At 56.8% G+C, this 14,660-nt stretch overlaps 1 protein-coding gene across 7 annotated transcripts in view; it reads left to right on the top strand.

The window, feature by feature from the left end:
• The window catches only part of BMP1 (bone morphogenetic protein 1), a 46,900-nt gene extending 35,337 nt beyond the window's left edge, over window positions 1-11,563 (top strand). For 2 of the 7 annotated variants that reach the window (XR_011253921.1, XR_011253920.1), the window contains exons 17-22: window positions 126-244; window positions 1,892-2,697; window positions 5,715-5,842; window positions 6,186-6,399; window positions 8,386-8,636; window positions 10,805-11,563. Coding sequence is in view for 3 of the 7 variants with exons in the window: in XM_069574019.1 (XP_069430120.1) it covers window positions 2,572-2,697; window positions 5,715-5,842; window positions 6,186-6,399; window positions 8,386-8,636; window positions 10,805-10,939 (854 nt within the window). In the remaining 4 variants the exon portion in view is untranslated. Of the gene's footprint in view, window positions 1-125; window positions 245-1,891; window positions 2,698-5,714; window positions 5,843-6,185; window positions 6,400-8,385; window positions 8,637-10,804 lie in introns of those variants that run through there. The other 5 variants (XM_069574019.1, XM_069574018.1, XR_011253922.1 and 2 more) reach the window with 4 other exon arrangements.
• Window positions 11,564-14,660: the final 3,097 nt, after the last annotated feature.

Below are 14,660 nucleotides of genomic sequence, written 5' to 3'. Positions count from 1 at the left end.
ATACACACACATGCACGCACACATGCAGTGCCCTTTTGCACAAGAAACCTGCAGAGGACCCTCGCCACTGGGCATCAAGGTTCAGCCCTCAGGGCCCCCTGGGGCTCCTGACTCTGGCCCCTCAGGAGAGGGGCTGTTTGGACTTTGGGACACCCAGCAAGGAGACCATAAGGCAAGAAGAAGAGAGAGCCTGAAGACCTTCAGTGTGACCCCAGCCACCTTCCGGGGCATTTGGCACTGGAGGGTGAGTGCCATCTCCTTGTCCCAGCCTGTGTCCACCCCTGCTCCTGCCCTTCTTGCAACCTGCATTCTTGGCTCCCAGAAGAGGCCACCCCCACCACCACCATGCCAGAGCCTCGCCCCAGGCACTGTAGCAGGCCCTCCTCGGGGCTCAAGGCTCTCACTGCCGCACTCAGCCACGTTCTCCCACTCAGTTGTTCACTGGGCAAGTATCTCTTTGACCCCTACAATGTGCCAGGCATCATACTTGGTATTTAGGGGAAATACAAGGAAGGTTTGAGGGTCAATTTCAGGAAAATCTTTGCTCATTCCATGGAGCTGCAACCCCTGAAGCTCCCAGCATAGGGTCACCAGTGTGTTCCTCAGTGAACTCCCAGGATGGGTTGTAGGGTGCTAACCACCCCCACATTTTCACAGGGCTTGTGCAAAGGCAGCTTCCACAGGGCCCTCGCTCAGGGTCCCCCATGGTTCTCTAACTTAGGAGACCGGGGGAAGGACTTGGTGACTCCACCTCTTGACCTTGGGTTTTTCTGGATCCTTCTTGGCCTGAGAGGGGATTGGATAAGCAAGGCCACCTGTGAGTCCATGCTCCGGCCCTCAGGCCCTTCTCCCAAGGGAGACCAAGGACAGGGCTCCTGCTGTTACAGATCCCGCCTGGCCATGTGAGTGCCGGCAGGCGTCTTTCTAGCTTGGGGTTCATCTCTGGAATTCTCGTGTTCATCTCACAACCCCCTTCCCTGAATGCCTGCCTCTGTGCCAGGCACCCAGTGCCCAAAATGACTGCAGAGAGACTGGAGAACATGTGTGTGTGACGTACAGCGTGCCTGTGATCATGTGTCTCTCTGTGTATTAGTTTCTGTGTTCATGGGAGTGTGCATGTTCAGACCCACCCGAGCCGGAGCAGCTGGATGTATGAGCCCTCTGCAGGTCGCTGGTCAGCCCAGGGTCTCTGCGTTTGAGTGTGTCTCTGTTTGTACCACGTGCAGGGCCCTGAGGGCAGCTGTCCCCCCTGTGTTTGCACCTGCGTGTGCTTCCTCACATGTGAGGAGTGAGCAACCAGCATCTGTTTTCGTGTGCACATGTGCACAGGTGGCTGATGGCCGATGTGTGTGCATGTAGTGTCTGTGTGAGAGGGGCTGGTGTGTATCCTGTGCACCTGTGTGTGTGTGTGTCCCTGTGGGTGGGTGTCTGTGCTGCCGGATCAGGAGGACAGTGTGGGGTGAGGGATCCTGTGTCTGTTGCTGTGTTGATGTGAGGGTGTGTCTGTCTGTAACACACTCTGTAGCCACAGCACCAGGAGGACAGAGCCAAGTTCTGGATCAGGCCCCTTCCCATGGCCCGCTCCCCTCTGCCAGACTTCAGTCTCCTTCCCCAGCGTGCGGCCTCTTCCTCACACCCAGGCCTTGTCCCTGCCGCAGGCTTCCTCCCACCCGTCCCCTGTCGCTGTGCCTCGCCCCACCCCGCTGCCCGTCCGTGACCTGGCTGCACCGGACATGGCCATCCTGCATGTGTGTCCCGCTGCCCCCCCACCCCACCCCTTGCCCTGCCCATGGACCCCCGCCTCGGAGCCAGGCCTGGTTTTCATGCTCTCCCTCCCTGGCCCCCGCCCTCCACCCCCCGGTCCCTTTTCTCCTTCTCTCTCTCGTTTCAGAAAAGAGGCCAGCTCTGCAGCCCCCCCGGGGACGCCCCCACCAGCTCAAATTCCGAGTGCAGAAAAGAAACCGGACCCCCCAGTGAGGCCAGCCTGGCCTCCCGGACTCTTTGTTACTCAGGAACCTCACCTTGGACGGAATGGGCTGGGGGCTTTGCAGCCGCCCACCCCCACCTCCGCTCGGCCTTGCCGGCCCACCTCCCTCTGGCCGGACAGAACTGGTGCTCTCCTCGCCCCCACCCCCCTCACATGGACAGGGGCCCCTCCTTGCCCCCCGCCCCCTCCCATTTTGATGGTGTCTGTGACATTTCCTGTTGTGAAGTAAAAGAGGGACCCCTGCGTCCTGCTCCTTTCTCTTGCAGTCTGCTTGTCCATGTGTCTGTTTTTCCACTTGTCCGTCTGTCCAGTAAGCAGGTAATGGTAGAGGGTGCCCATGCTGGTCAGCTCCAGACCCCAACCCTCCCTCCGTCCATTTCAACTTTCTCTCCGCACAGCTGGGCCCCCTCAGCTGGCTCTGCATGAGGCAGTGCCCTGGACCCCCACCATCGCCTTGACCTCCGCTCCCTGCCCTGCCTCCCCCAGGGTGGGGAGGATGCCCGGCCAGGCCCCCCACTTCCCTTGGGGTGCCACTGCCCTTGGCCCGTGCACAGACCGGTCCTCCCTTGCTTGCTCCCCTGCAGACAAGGACGAGTGCTCCAAGGACAACGGCGGCTGCCAGCAGGACTGCGTCAACACCTTCGGCAGCTACGAGTGCCAGTGTCGCAGTGGCTTCGTCCTCCACGACAACAAGCATGACTGCAAGGAAGGTAAGTGGCCCGAGTGCCCGTGGCCAGCTGGCAGCCTGAGAACCAAGACCGTGGAAAGGGCTCAGAGATGCCGTCTCCCTCAGCCTCTGTTTGGACTCAAGTAGCTGAGTGACCTCTGAGGTCACCTCATTTCGCCTTCCATGCTCCTCCCTCCACCAGCAACATTCAAGACACACACACTTACGGAGGGGAGGGGCTTGCGGCTATCCCCAGGCCCTGTTATCAAGCTGATCTGGTAACTAGCGCTCCTTCAAATCCACGTTCAGGTGTGTCTCTTTGTTCCAGCCTCCCTCTGTCAGGGAGGTGAGCTGGGATAGTGGTGAAGAGCTGGGCTCTGGAGCCAGGCTGCCTGGCCTAGCCCCACCTCTTAGCCAGCTGTGGGCCCTGAGCCGCTGAATCCCTCCCTCCATACCTGGATTTGCTCGTAGGTGCTGCCTGGTTGGGCGGTGACACTGTGATGTGCTCCGAGACGTGCCCAGCTCGTAGCAAGCACGATCACGTGTGTCACCATTACTGGTCACGTACTCTGACCCCCAGGGACACCTAGAACAGGGCTGCGGCCTCCCCGACATTGAGGCTCTGCAGAAGCTCAAAAACAGTTCTCGTGTCCTCTCCCATATCACGTGATACCTCCTCTTCGTACACAATACAGCCCTGGCCTGCTCCCTCTGATCAATACCACTGTGGCCCATGCCAGCTGGTGATGCACTGTCCTCAGCTACACAACGCAGACTCGCCTTTGACCTTGAGTGTCTGTGTGCTCTTGGGCCAGTCCCTCACCAGTCCCTCACCCCTCTGAGTTCAACTGTCTCACTCATGAGGTGGCCCTAAGCTTTCGAGCCCCTGCTTTGAGCACATAGCACAGGGCCTGGCAGATGCCTCTTCCATACCGTCACTGTGTGGACAACCAAGGTGCCAGTAAATAAACTGCCAACTAGAATAAACACAGTTGAAGCACTGAGTAGACACTCCAGAGCTTTTCACCCCCACTTCAGTCTCCCAGATACGGAGTTCACCTGACTCATGGAGCCCCCACATCTTTTAGCTAGGGGGAAGACCTTCTGATGCTGTTTCTAAACTGCATGCCCTCTCTGTGCTCTCAATGAAAATGAAGGTTTTGCTAAGGAACCTTCCACACCAGCGTCAACAAGAGAGCAGGAGCAGGTGTAAAATCCCTGGGAGGGTAGCCTGTGTGTGGCTCTGAGTCACTTGAGAAGCACACATGGTTCCTTACTCAAGTGATGGGCTAGCAACAAATCAGTATTTCCTGACCACCGCCCCCGCCCCCCGCAGAGGGTGCAGCACCGTGCAGAGTTCTGTGGGGAATTAAAGATGGGGACCCCTCTGCTCTCGAGGAGACTGCTATCTAGCTGGGAAGAGAAGCAGATGTGGAAATAAATTAGAGGGCGGGGAATATCAGTAAAAGTGGGGAGATAGTGAGTGTGGACAAGGAAAGCTGAGGATGAGTAATAGAAGCAGCTCATAGCTCAAATGTGGAGACCAGCAACTCCACACAGCCCGAGAGGGCCCTGTTCCTCTCTGGACCCTGGCGGCCTTGCATTCATCCTGTGAGCCTCTGACTACAGGCGCAGCTGTGTAGGCTGCACACCACCCACCCCTTTTTCCTTCTCATCCCAGCAGTGCACTGGCTTTTCCTCAGAGGGACCTGTCAGATTGGATGATAAGGAATAAAGAGCATCAGCATTTCAGTTGGAGTTGTGAGGCTGTGCTTTTCCGAGGCAGAAAGCAGATTGCCATGGATCAAGGAGTCATGAGCAGTGAGAACGTGACATCGCACGTTTTCTTGAAGAAAAGGGAGATACGAGGGATGGTAGTCAGAAGGGAGTGTTGTTTTAGGATGCGCAAAGTATAGGAAGGTTCGTGGGCTGGATGAGCTGGCAGAGAGAGCGAGCGTGGGTAACGTGTGATACAGAGGTCCCCGGATGGTGGGCAGCAGTGAGCTCCAGCTCATGAAGGAAAATCTACTCCTGCCCAGGGTGAGGGGCACCTTCTCTGAGATGAGGCAGGAAGGAAGGTGAGTGGAAAGGTGAGTTTGCAGGTAGGGGTCAGGAAGTTGAAGTTGTTCATATTTGCAGACTCTGCCTTTCTCCAGGAGGCAAGAGGGGAGGTGGTCTGCTGGGAGGGGGAGCTGGGAGTTGAGGAGAGGGCCAAAGGTTTGGAGCCGTAGCTGAGGAGGTGAGAGATTGAGCTGGTGAAGGGTGAGTCCAAAGAATACCAAGCAGTAGGGGCCCAGCCACACTTAGAGACCACAAATGGGGTTTTCCAAGATGGTACAGTTCAAGCATGGCCATTGATGAGCAATCGGGGTGATGGGCTGTGTGGTCCAGCTGATGGAGAAGCAAGGTAAGTAAACCCAGGAGGAAGTATTGGGAGAAACCAGAAGGATCAACACCGTGGAGGTCTCTCTAAAGTTGACAAGGTGTTAAGGGAAATGGGGGAGAGGGGTGCGCTGGCACTGAGTGCCCTGGAAGAATGAGAGGTGGCCACCAGCACCAAGAATTTGTGGGTGACGGCAGAGCCTCGTGGGGAAGGAAGTGAGAACTCAGAACTGAGAAGGTCAGGGGAGGTCAGCGTGTGGGTGGACCATCCACAGGTTTGCTGACGTCACCTAGGATGGTAGCAGGAGTGGAGTGGAGAGAACTGAGTCAGGTGCCAAAGTCTTCTGTGAACACGGAAGCATGGCAGGCGATCAGAGGATGGGGGCAGAGGAGGTGTGGCCAGATGGCCTCCAAGGTCCACAGGCTACCTGGGAGGGCTGCTTCCATAGGTGCTGCCAGGCAAGGGCCAGCTTGGAACCAAGCAGCCAGATTTCCCCAGGCTGGATGGCTGAACAGAAAACAAGTCGTGTGAGCCTTCAGCTCATTTCTAAGTGGAAGACAAGAGAAACAAGAAAGGAGTGGGTGGGAGGGAGGAAACGGCTTCCTTCCTTTCTTCATAGGGGCCATTAGAACCCAGGGGTCCCCACTGATCTCCTTCCCTGCCTCACCTCCCCACAGCGGGCTGTGACCACAAGGTGACATCCAGCAGCGGCACCATCACCAGTCCCAACTGGCCTGACAAGTACCCCAGCAAGAAGGAGTGCACCTGGGCCATCTCTAGCACCCCTGGGCACCGGGTCAAGCTGGTAAGGTGCCACTCCCAGGCCTGCTCCTCCATGCCATCTACGCATCACCTACTTCCCATCAGCTCCAAAGCCTCACGTCACTCAGAGCGCCTTAGGCTGGCGACTGGCTGAGCCCACAGGGCCAGCATCCCTGTGGGAACTGCAAGTCTAGCCTGGACAGAGGCCCTTTCCCCAGCATCATGGTGGGGTATACCTGCCATTGCCCCATTCCTAGGTCCTCCCTCTCCCCATCCACCAGCAGGGGCCACTGTCCTGAACTGGGGTCCAGAGGTCTTGGTTTGTTGCCCACGTCTCCTGCCCTTGGCCATATTCCTGATTCTCTGTTCTCCCTCACACCCTCCAGACCTTCATGGAGATGGACATCGAGTCCCAGCCTGAGTGTGCCTATGACCACCTGGAGGTGTATGACGGGCGTGACGCCAAGGCCCCCGTCCTGGGCCGCTTCTGCGGGAGCAAGAAGCCCGAGCCTGTCCTGGCCACTGGCAACCGCATGTTCCTGCGCTTCTACTCTGACAACTCCGTGCAGAGGAAGGGCTTCCAGGCGTCCCACTCCACAGGTGATCCCCGCTGCAGGCCAGGTGCCCTCATGCAGTCATTTGTCCTGAAGGCATCTGCTGATTCTGGTCTCAAATGCAGACTGGGGGCTTGGATGGGGGTATACCGAAAGCTCCTGAAGACAGACAGGCCCAGCCCCTGGCCAGGTGGGGAGACAGCATGTCCTGAAGGCTGCTAAGCTGATTTCTGCCTCAGGACCTTTGCACCAGCAGTTCTCTGGCTTGAAACACCTAAAATCATCTTCCCTGGAATCATTGCTCTACCTCATTATTTGAGACTCAGCTCAAATGCCTCCTCAGTATAGAGACCTTCCTTGCCCATCTAATATAAAGCAATGCCCTCTTCTTTTTTTATATATCATTCAGCTTTATTTTCACCAATGTGCTTATTTTCACCAACTGGAATTATCTTATATATTTGTTTACTTGCTTATTATCTACTCTCCTTGCCCCCCCTAGAAGTAAACCTTCACAGAGCAGGAACTTTCTGTCTTGGCCCTGCTGTCTTTGTAGCAACTAGACTAGTTCTTGGCCCCAGTAGGTGCTCAAAAAATATTTACTGAATATTTTTAAAAATATTACTGAAAGCAAAGTAAGCCTTCTGGGCAAAGGAGGGTAAGTCCTGATTTGGGGTATGAAGGTCAGAAAACAGGGCAGTAACAACAAGGGGTAGAGAACCCAGAGATGGGGAGGAAATCTCTGGAGTCCCTAGTGGCAGGACACTTGACTGTGCAGTGGCCCATCCACATCCCACCCCCCAAATCCACTCGTTCATTCATTAACATGCAGCATGTATGTTACAGCATCCTGAGTGTGGGTCACAAAATGAACGAAGCAGACAAACCTCAGTCCTTGAGGGATTTGCTCTGCATCTACTCATTCGTTTATTCAACGACTTTTTATGGAGCCCTGGCCCCCTGCAGGGGACTCAGAGGGGCATGGGGAAATGAATCAGCCATGAGCCCTTCACCTTGCCCACCTGGGAACCCGCAGCCTGGGGGTGAGATGGGACCCAGACAGATAATTCCAACAGAAGACAAAACACGATCAGGGCCTTGCTCTGGGTGTGAGATGATGGGTCATTGCAGGCGGGAGAGGAGCCCAAGCACAGCCACAACTCCAGATAGCTCTGGGTGTACATAAGTGAATGCAGGTCATGTAGTGGCTAGAGCAGTGGGCATGTGATGACAGCAGTCAACTGGGGATGGTGTGGCTGCAGAGAAAGGCTATAGCCTAGTCCTGCGAGGCCTGGGATGTCAGACCAGCCGTGGTCTCTGAGGGCTTGGTAGGCCTCTTGGAGTCTTAAGCTACCTGTTGGGGAGGTCGCAGAACTGATGGGTCCACAGCCTCCCCTCCTTCCCTTCAGCTCAGGCCTGCCCACCTACTTCTCTCCCCTACAACCCCCACCATGAGCCCAGGTGTCCTGGAGGCCAGAGGACATTCAGAGAAGTTGTACACGGATGGCCTTGCCCTCATCGGCCCCTCCCAGCACAGGGTCACACACTGGAGGCCCGGAACTCCATATGGCTCTCAGAGCTGCTATGTTTGGCCCACAATGTGTTTTTTAAAAACCCGAGCCAACATTTAAAAATTAGGAGTTTTCACATAAAACCCAGATGGACATCTTCTCGCTTAAGAACGGGAGCTCTGGCGTCACAGAGCCCGCATTCTTCCATGACAGCTATCAACTGGAGCAAATTAGCAACGTTGTCTTGCAACAAGTGCACCCTCCCTGGGGCCTCCATGGAGAACGGCCTTTCACCCGCCGTGTCCCCGGGCCTCCGTGGGCATCTTTCCAGAGAAAGAGCAGCAGAGCACTAGTTCCAGGCCAAGTCCTGGGCTGGATCCAAACCCACCTATCTCTAGCCATGTGGCGCTGTCCCAGGGCCTCCATCCGGCCAGGAGGGCTGCACGTGGGGAGGGACAGTGCCTGGGCCACGACTGTGCTCCGGGGCAGCAGCTAACCTTGTGTCCCCCTCCTCCTTCTAGAGTGTGGTGGCCAGGTTCGGGCAGAGGTGAAGACCAAGGACCTTTACTCCCATGCCCAGTTTGGCGACAACAACTACCCGGGGGGTGTGGACTGTGAGTGGGTCATTGTAGCCGAGGAAGGCTATGGCGTGGAGCTGGTGTTCCAGACCTTCGAGGTGGAAGAGGAGAGCGACTGCGGCTATGACTACATGGAGCTCTTCGACGGCTATGACAGCACTGCCCCCAGGCTGGGACGCTACTGTGGCTCAGGGGTGAGGCCCCCACGCTCCTCACCTCTTTCACCCCGTGCAGGGACCCCGTGCCTCTGTAGACGTGTGCAGCAGCCCCTGCCTGGCACTTTGCAGGAGCCAGAGGTCCAGCCTGCTGGGTCTCCCAGCTCACAAAGGCCCACCTGGCCCTGGGCCATCCCCACCCAGGAAACCAGGTCATTTCTGGCTGACACTGAGGTTCCTGCAGCCTCTGGGATAGACCCTACCCTGACCCAAGCCTGCTCAGCACCACTTCAGTTGGGTCTCCAAGGCAGTTTGCACTGGAGTTCCCTCTGCCCCCTCATTCCCTTGCCCTGGTCCAGAGGCAGCTGAGCAGGGCCCGGAATGAGGGCAGAGGCTGGGGCAAGAGCCTGGGCCCAGAGCTGAGCTGAGCCGCGCTGGGCAGTTATCCTGGCCGAGCCACAACAATACCCTCATCTCTTCCACTGCCAGTTTCTCTTCTTGGTGACAAGCCAGCTGGTCCCGAAGCATATTGGTGCTGCTGTCCAAGCAGACACTGAGCATCATTTCTTGGTCCATAAAATGGTACTTTCAGAGGCAGTGGGCAAGAATTTTCTTGATGGGGTTTTAGCTAAGGTCACAGGAAAACCACAGAGGTGGATTTATTTTCTTCCAGGCAGAGCCTGTGAATTCTTTGGTGTTTTTTTTTTTTTCTTTTCTTTTTTAATCCTCTCTTCCTTCAGAGAATGCCATCTTCCCCTTCCCATTCTACATACCCACACACACTTTGGCACATGTACTCACACTCATATGTACACTCAGACATGCCCTCCTGCCCATCACTTCCTGCTCCCCTGCCTCTCATGGCCGTGCTCTAGGACAGCCTGGGTGCCCCAGAAAGGGTTAATCTTCCCAGGAGCTGCAGCAGCTGCTGGACCCAGCATTGGCCAGTGCAATCTCCCCTTAGGAGCAGAGCTTCAGCCTTTGTCAACTGGCAAAGGCTGGATAGGACTGGGACAGAGCTGGGGGGATGGGGACATGGAGCACACAGCCCCCTTGCCGACCGGGCTCAGCTGCTCTGGATCCCTGGGCTGCCAAGCGAGCGCCCCCTCACCTCTTTGCCCTTTGCATCTCCCTTGACCTGACACCTTCGGGTGAGTCACACACCAAATCGGGTGTCCCCAGGTGGCTTCTTGCAGAGACTGCCATCAGGCTGGAGCCAGCGGGAGGGGACTGGGGAGGGAACCCAGTTCCGTCAAGGCTTCCTGGCATGGTTGCTGGAAATATCCCCAAGGTTCTCGGAAATGATCCTTTCCACGCCTCGAGGGCCAGGGCCTCCGTGTGCTGATGCTCCATGGGTGGCTGCCACTCATCGCTGCACACAGAGGCGAGGAGGGGCTTGCAGGAGCCTCGGAAAGGGCATCACCTGGAGCCCACCATGGCCCGCATCTGAGGAGGGGAGGAGGGGAGAGGCCGAGTCCGGGTCTGGGGACCCAGCTGTCCCGTCTTCTCCAAGAGACAGCTGGATTGCAAGAAGCAGCTGACAAATTACTCCCTTTGCAAATCCCTTTGCAAAACCCTGACACAGGCGTTCTCTTATTTGTCTCCCCTGCCCCCGCCACCTCCACCCACCTTTCTAGACCTGGAGAGCAGAGAGCATTTGCTCCTTCCTCTTTGCTTTTGAGGGGAGTGAGGCCCAGAGAGGGGCAGTGCATTGCCTGAGACTTCACAACTAACTAGTTAGGCACTGGGTACAGAATGGAAGTGTGACTCTGAACTTAAGACCAGCCCCCGGTACCTTCCCTACTCCAGTGTGCGTGCTAAGTCGCTTCAGTCATGTCTGACTCTTTGTAATGCCATGGACTGTAGCCTGCCAGGCTCCTCTGTCCATGGGAGTCTCCAAGCAAGAATGCTGCAGTGGGTTGCCATGTCTTCCTCTTGGGAGCCTCCCAACCCAGAGATCACACCCATGTCTCTTGCATTGGTGTGCGGATTCTTTACCAGCAGAGTCACCTGGGAAGCCCTCCCTCTACTCCAAATGCCCCGTTAAACTCCAGCTCTTAAGAGTCCTCCTCCTGCTTCAAGGCACTGGGGGAACCTGGTGGGAGTCTGAAGCCACCCGCCTCCCTTATAGCAGGAGAACTTGGGGAGGGAAACAACAGTCCCGGCCCCCGGTGCTCAGCCTCATGCCCACCCCTTTCCTCTAACAGCCTCCTGAGGAGGTGTACTCGGCGGGCGACTCTGTTCTGGTGAAATTCCACTCAGATGACACCATCACCAAAAAAGGCTTCCACCTGCGATACACCAGCACGAAGTTCCAGGACACTCTACACAGCAGAAAGTGACCGCTGCCCTCACACGGCAGGGATGGGAGACCTGCTGCCCTCAGTCACCTGAGATGGACAGCGGGGGGCGGGCAGAAAGTGGGTACCCTGTCCCAGTCCCCCCGCCCCCTGGTGCCAGGACCTGCGGGCTGACGGTCCTGGTGAAGCTGTCCTCGGGAGGTGGGGCACTGGACTCCCACATGAGCTGCTGCTCCACGATCCCTTCCTCCCTCGCCCCCAACCCTGGGAGTGGGGCCAGGGCCAGGGTGCCAGAGCTTGCCCTGAGACACTTGAAGTGGCCATTCCTCCCTGGGGGCCCAGCCCGGTGTGTGAGGACCCGCCCACCTTCGCCGCCCATCTCCATGCACCCTATTGTGTATAGCCAGTGGCATATCTTCATTGTAATGTATGTCTCCCACCCCTCCCCCTCCCCTGATTTGGTTTTGTTGGAAGCCCCCACCCCCCCACCCCCATTTCCTGGGGCGCGAATTTCCGTGCATGTCCCCCAGGAGCCACATGCAGCCAGCGGCAGCGGGAGGATGAAGGGGAGGGGGTGGGGGCAACAAGACAGGGCTTCTCTCAGGCCCAGCGGCTGGTCAGCCACACCAGGGCACCCCAGCCAATAAACCGAAAGTGTTACAGCCAGTGTCCTGTGCCAGAGGCTGTCTGGGATGTGGGGGTGGCCGTGGAGGGGGGTGGTGTTGGGCGCACATCTTCCAGATGTGAGTCTGAGGCCTGCGCATAGCCAGGACACCTGGCCTCGCGGGCTGCCCTTCCTGCCTTGATTCCAGGGCCCCTGAGAGTGTGATTTCACACTCGGGCACACACAGATACAGATGCCTTGCACACTTGAGCCTGCAGGCGCCCTTGTACCTCATAACCCTCCCACACAACCCAAGGGGCAGAACGGAATGTTCTGTAAAGCGGCTGTGCAATGGGAAGGGAGGAGGATGTCAACGGGATGATGGCATGTGTCTGTCTAGACATTCTCCACCGGGGTCTTCTGTCTCTGGGTCCGGATGGTGGGCTCTTCTAGCCCACCATCCGGACCCAGAGTACTATCATCAGCCAGAGCAGATCCATCAGTCAACTCCCAGTACCTTCCTTCCTGAAGGTCAGACCCCCAAGTGCTGGCCCCTTGGGACCATCTCTCTTCAGGGAGACAAGAGCTGGATGCTAGGCAGCCACAGAGCAAACATTCCAGCTCTGGCCCCCTCTCCCGAGGCGACCCATGGCTGTGTCATGTCTGGCCTCTCCTTCCTGCCTCTGCCTTCCCCCTCGCCAGCCAACAGTGAGGTACAGACCTCAGACCTGTCTCCCCGGAGGCCAGCAGGAGAAAAACCACATCCCTGCTCCTTCCTTTCACAGGACCCTCTCTCCCTACTTTCCATGGATCTCACAGGGAAAGAAGACCCAGCTTCCCTGCTTAGACTGGCTACTGCCAGATTCCAGAGCAAGCCAGTGGTCTGCTCCAAGGCCTGGGGCTCCCTGAGGGCCTCCAGTGGGACTGTGGGTCTTTTCCTGGCCCTAGACTTCTCCCTATAGCAGAGTCAGATGTGCTAGATACTAAATCTGGACTCTAGTGGGGGACCCGCCCCTAGGGAACAGTATGGCATGTCGCATCCCATACTGGTCCTTTAAGCAATGGGAACCAGACACACAGCTAGTGTCCGATGTGCAAATAGGCTGATGTGACCCCACGATCAGGCTGCAGCCCTCTCTTCTAGTCCTTACTGCAGGTGAGGGAATGGGTGATGGTTGGAGGGCCAGCTAGGTCCCAGGCTGTGATGTCATGGCCACCCCTCCACCTCCTCTGACCAGAATGTTCAGCACAGCCCAGAGGACTATGAACAGAACAGAAAGGCCCCCAAACCATTTGGAGCCGCCCGGGCATCTCATCTGGACACTTTGCCGAACAACCTGGGCTCAGCTCTGTAGCAGAGTTCATTGTCAGTGGTCCCAGCTCTCCTCACCAGTGCCCCTAGGTTGCTTGGAAGCTCAGAGGACCACACTCTTGGTACACAAGCCACATGTGTGAAGGGAGCCAGGATCCTAGCCCAGGTCCAGGCTGCAGGGCAGAGAGTACTCTGTCCTCCCTCCTGGTCAGCACAGCCAGACGTAGGTCAGGACCGACCCACACAGCTGCCTGGAGGACCCATCCCTAGGCTCCATCACTGCCATAGACTCGGGCCCTTCTAATGAGCCAGGGGCCTGTGCTGGTTGGGCCCTCCATCTTCCCTGGGCCCCTCTTCCCAGAGGCTACCTCTGGGTAGTGAAGGCTGCTTGGGAGCTGGCAGCAGGCCATTGATATACTTCCAGAACTTAATGAATGATTCTCCAGACCCAGCCCATCCTCACCTTCTGGCTGCTTGCAGGCTTCAAGACTAGATGAACCCCAGTGCAGCTGCCCAACCGTTCAGGTGATTCCACGTCAGAGGACAGAACCCTTCCAACTCCAACTGTCCCCAAGCCCCTGAGTTCCCTCTGAGGTCCCCTGGTCCTGAGTGTGTGGCCAGCAGCAGATTAATTAGAATGATCCTGCCCCAGATGGTGCTCCCAGCCTGGAAACCCAGGTGGAGATAACCCCAAACCCTGGAGCCCCAGGCTCTCCCCTCCGGGTGCACTTCTCTAACCCCTGGAAGACATAGCCAGCCCTGGCCTGGCCGTCAGGAGACCTAGCTCTGCCTTGCTTCGCCCTGTGATGTTGGCCAGTTTGTCCCCTCTCTGGGCCTCTGCTCCCCAGTCTGTCACCTTTCCCCAGTAACCCTTTCTGTCAGGGTGTAGTCTCCAAGAGTCAGGCCCCTGAGGCAGCTGGGAGCTTCCAGGGCCAACCGTTGGCTCAAGTGCAGAAGAAGGAAGGTTGGATGCCCCTCACTGCTCCCTCACTCCTTTTTGCCCCTCTCTTTCCCTTTCCTGCATTCTAACCCCACATGCTTCTCGGTCGGCTGGGAAGTTATAAGCTTGAATGTAACACAGCCAGTTTCTAGACTTCCTGGGCGGTCCAATGGTTAAGACTCTGCGCTTTCGATGCAGGATGTGCAGGTTCAGTCCCTGGTCAGGGAACTAAGATCCCACGTACTGAGAGGCATGGCCAAAAAAAGTTTAAAAATAAGTAAAGTATGATAAAATAAGAACATAGACGATGTTGAATACAAGCTTTCCCATTTGGTGACTGTGTGTCCCCGGGTGAGTCATTTAACTGCTCTGAAACTTGGTTTCTTCATCTTGACCCAAAGGATGATAACACAGAGAGAAAGGAAGAGATACACATTGAAGGGAGCCTGTCAAAGCGCCTAGCAAATAGGCACTCTGTGAATGGGTCTTCTTTTCCCATCATCTGCCGAACAATTCTCCAGTTCCCAGATGATGTGCTTCCTGCGCTAAAAGGAAATGTCTGGGTTCACCAGTCTCCAGTCGTGCGTTAGGAGTTGAGCGCAGAACTGCATCTGTCTGCCAGAAAGGGCAATGCTTATGCTACAGCAGGGCGGGGCTTGCAGGGTGGCAGGCGACATATTTCTAAGCTGGTAGACTTTCTGGGCACCTCCCAAGTCACACCCTGTGCTTGACTGTCCCCACACACAAGGCTGATTCTAGAATCTGTGAAGAGATCTGCTGTCCCAGTTTGCAAAAATAGTAGTGCCTGACTTGGGGAGCAGCTAGATGTTTCTCCCAGAGTCAGGAGGCCCCCAACCCAGGCCCCCCCACCCTGCTGACCAATCTGCTTCTCCTGCTCCAGCTCCCT

Source organism: Ovis canadensis, chromosome 2 (genome assembly GCF_042477335.2).
Source record: "Ovis canadensis isolate MfBH-ARS-UI-01 breed Bighorn chromosome 2, ARS-UI_OviCan_v2, whole genome shotgun sequence".
Classification (NCBI taxonomy): domain Eukaryota; kingdom Metazoa; phylum Chordata; class Mammalia; order Artiodactyla; family Bovidae; genus Ovis; species Ovis canadensis.
The sequence above is the reverse complement of the archived record's forward strand: the minus strand, read 5'-3'. Positions and strand labels throughout refer to the sequence as shown.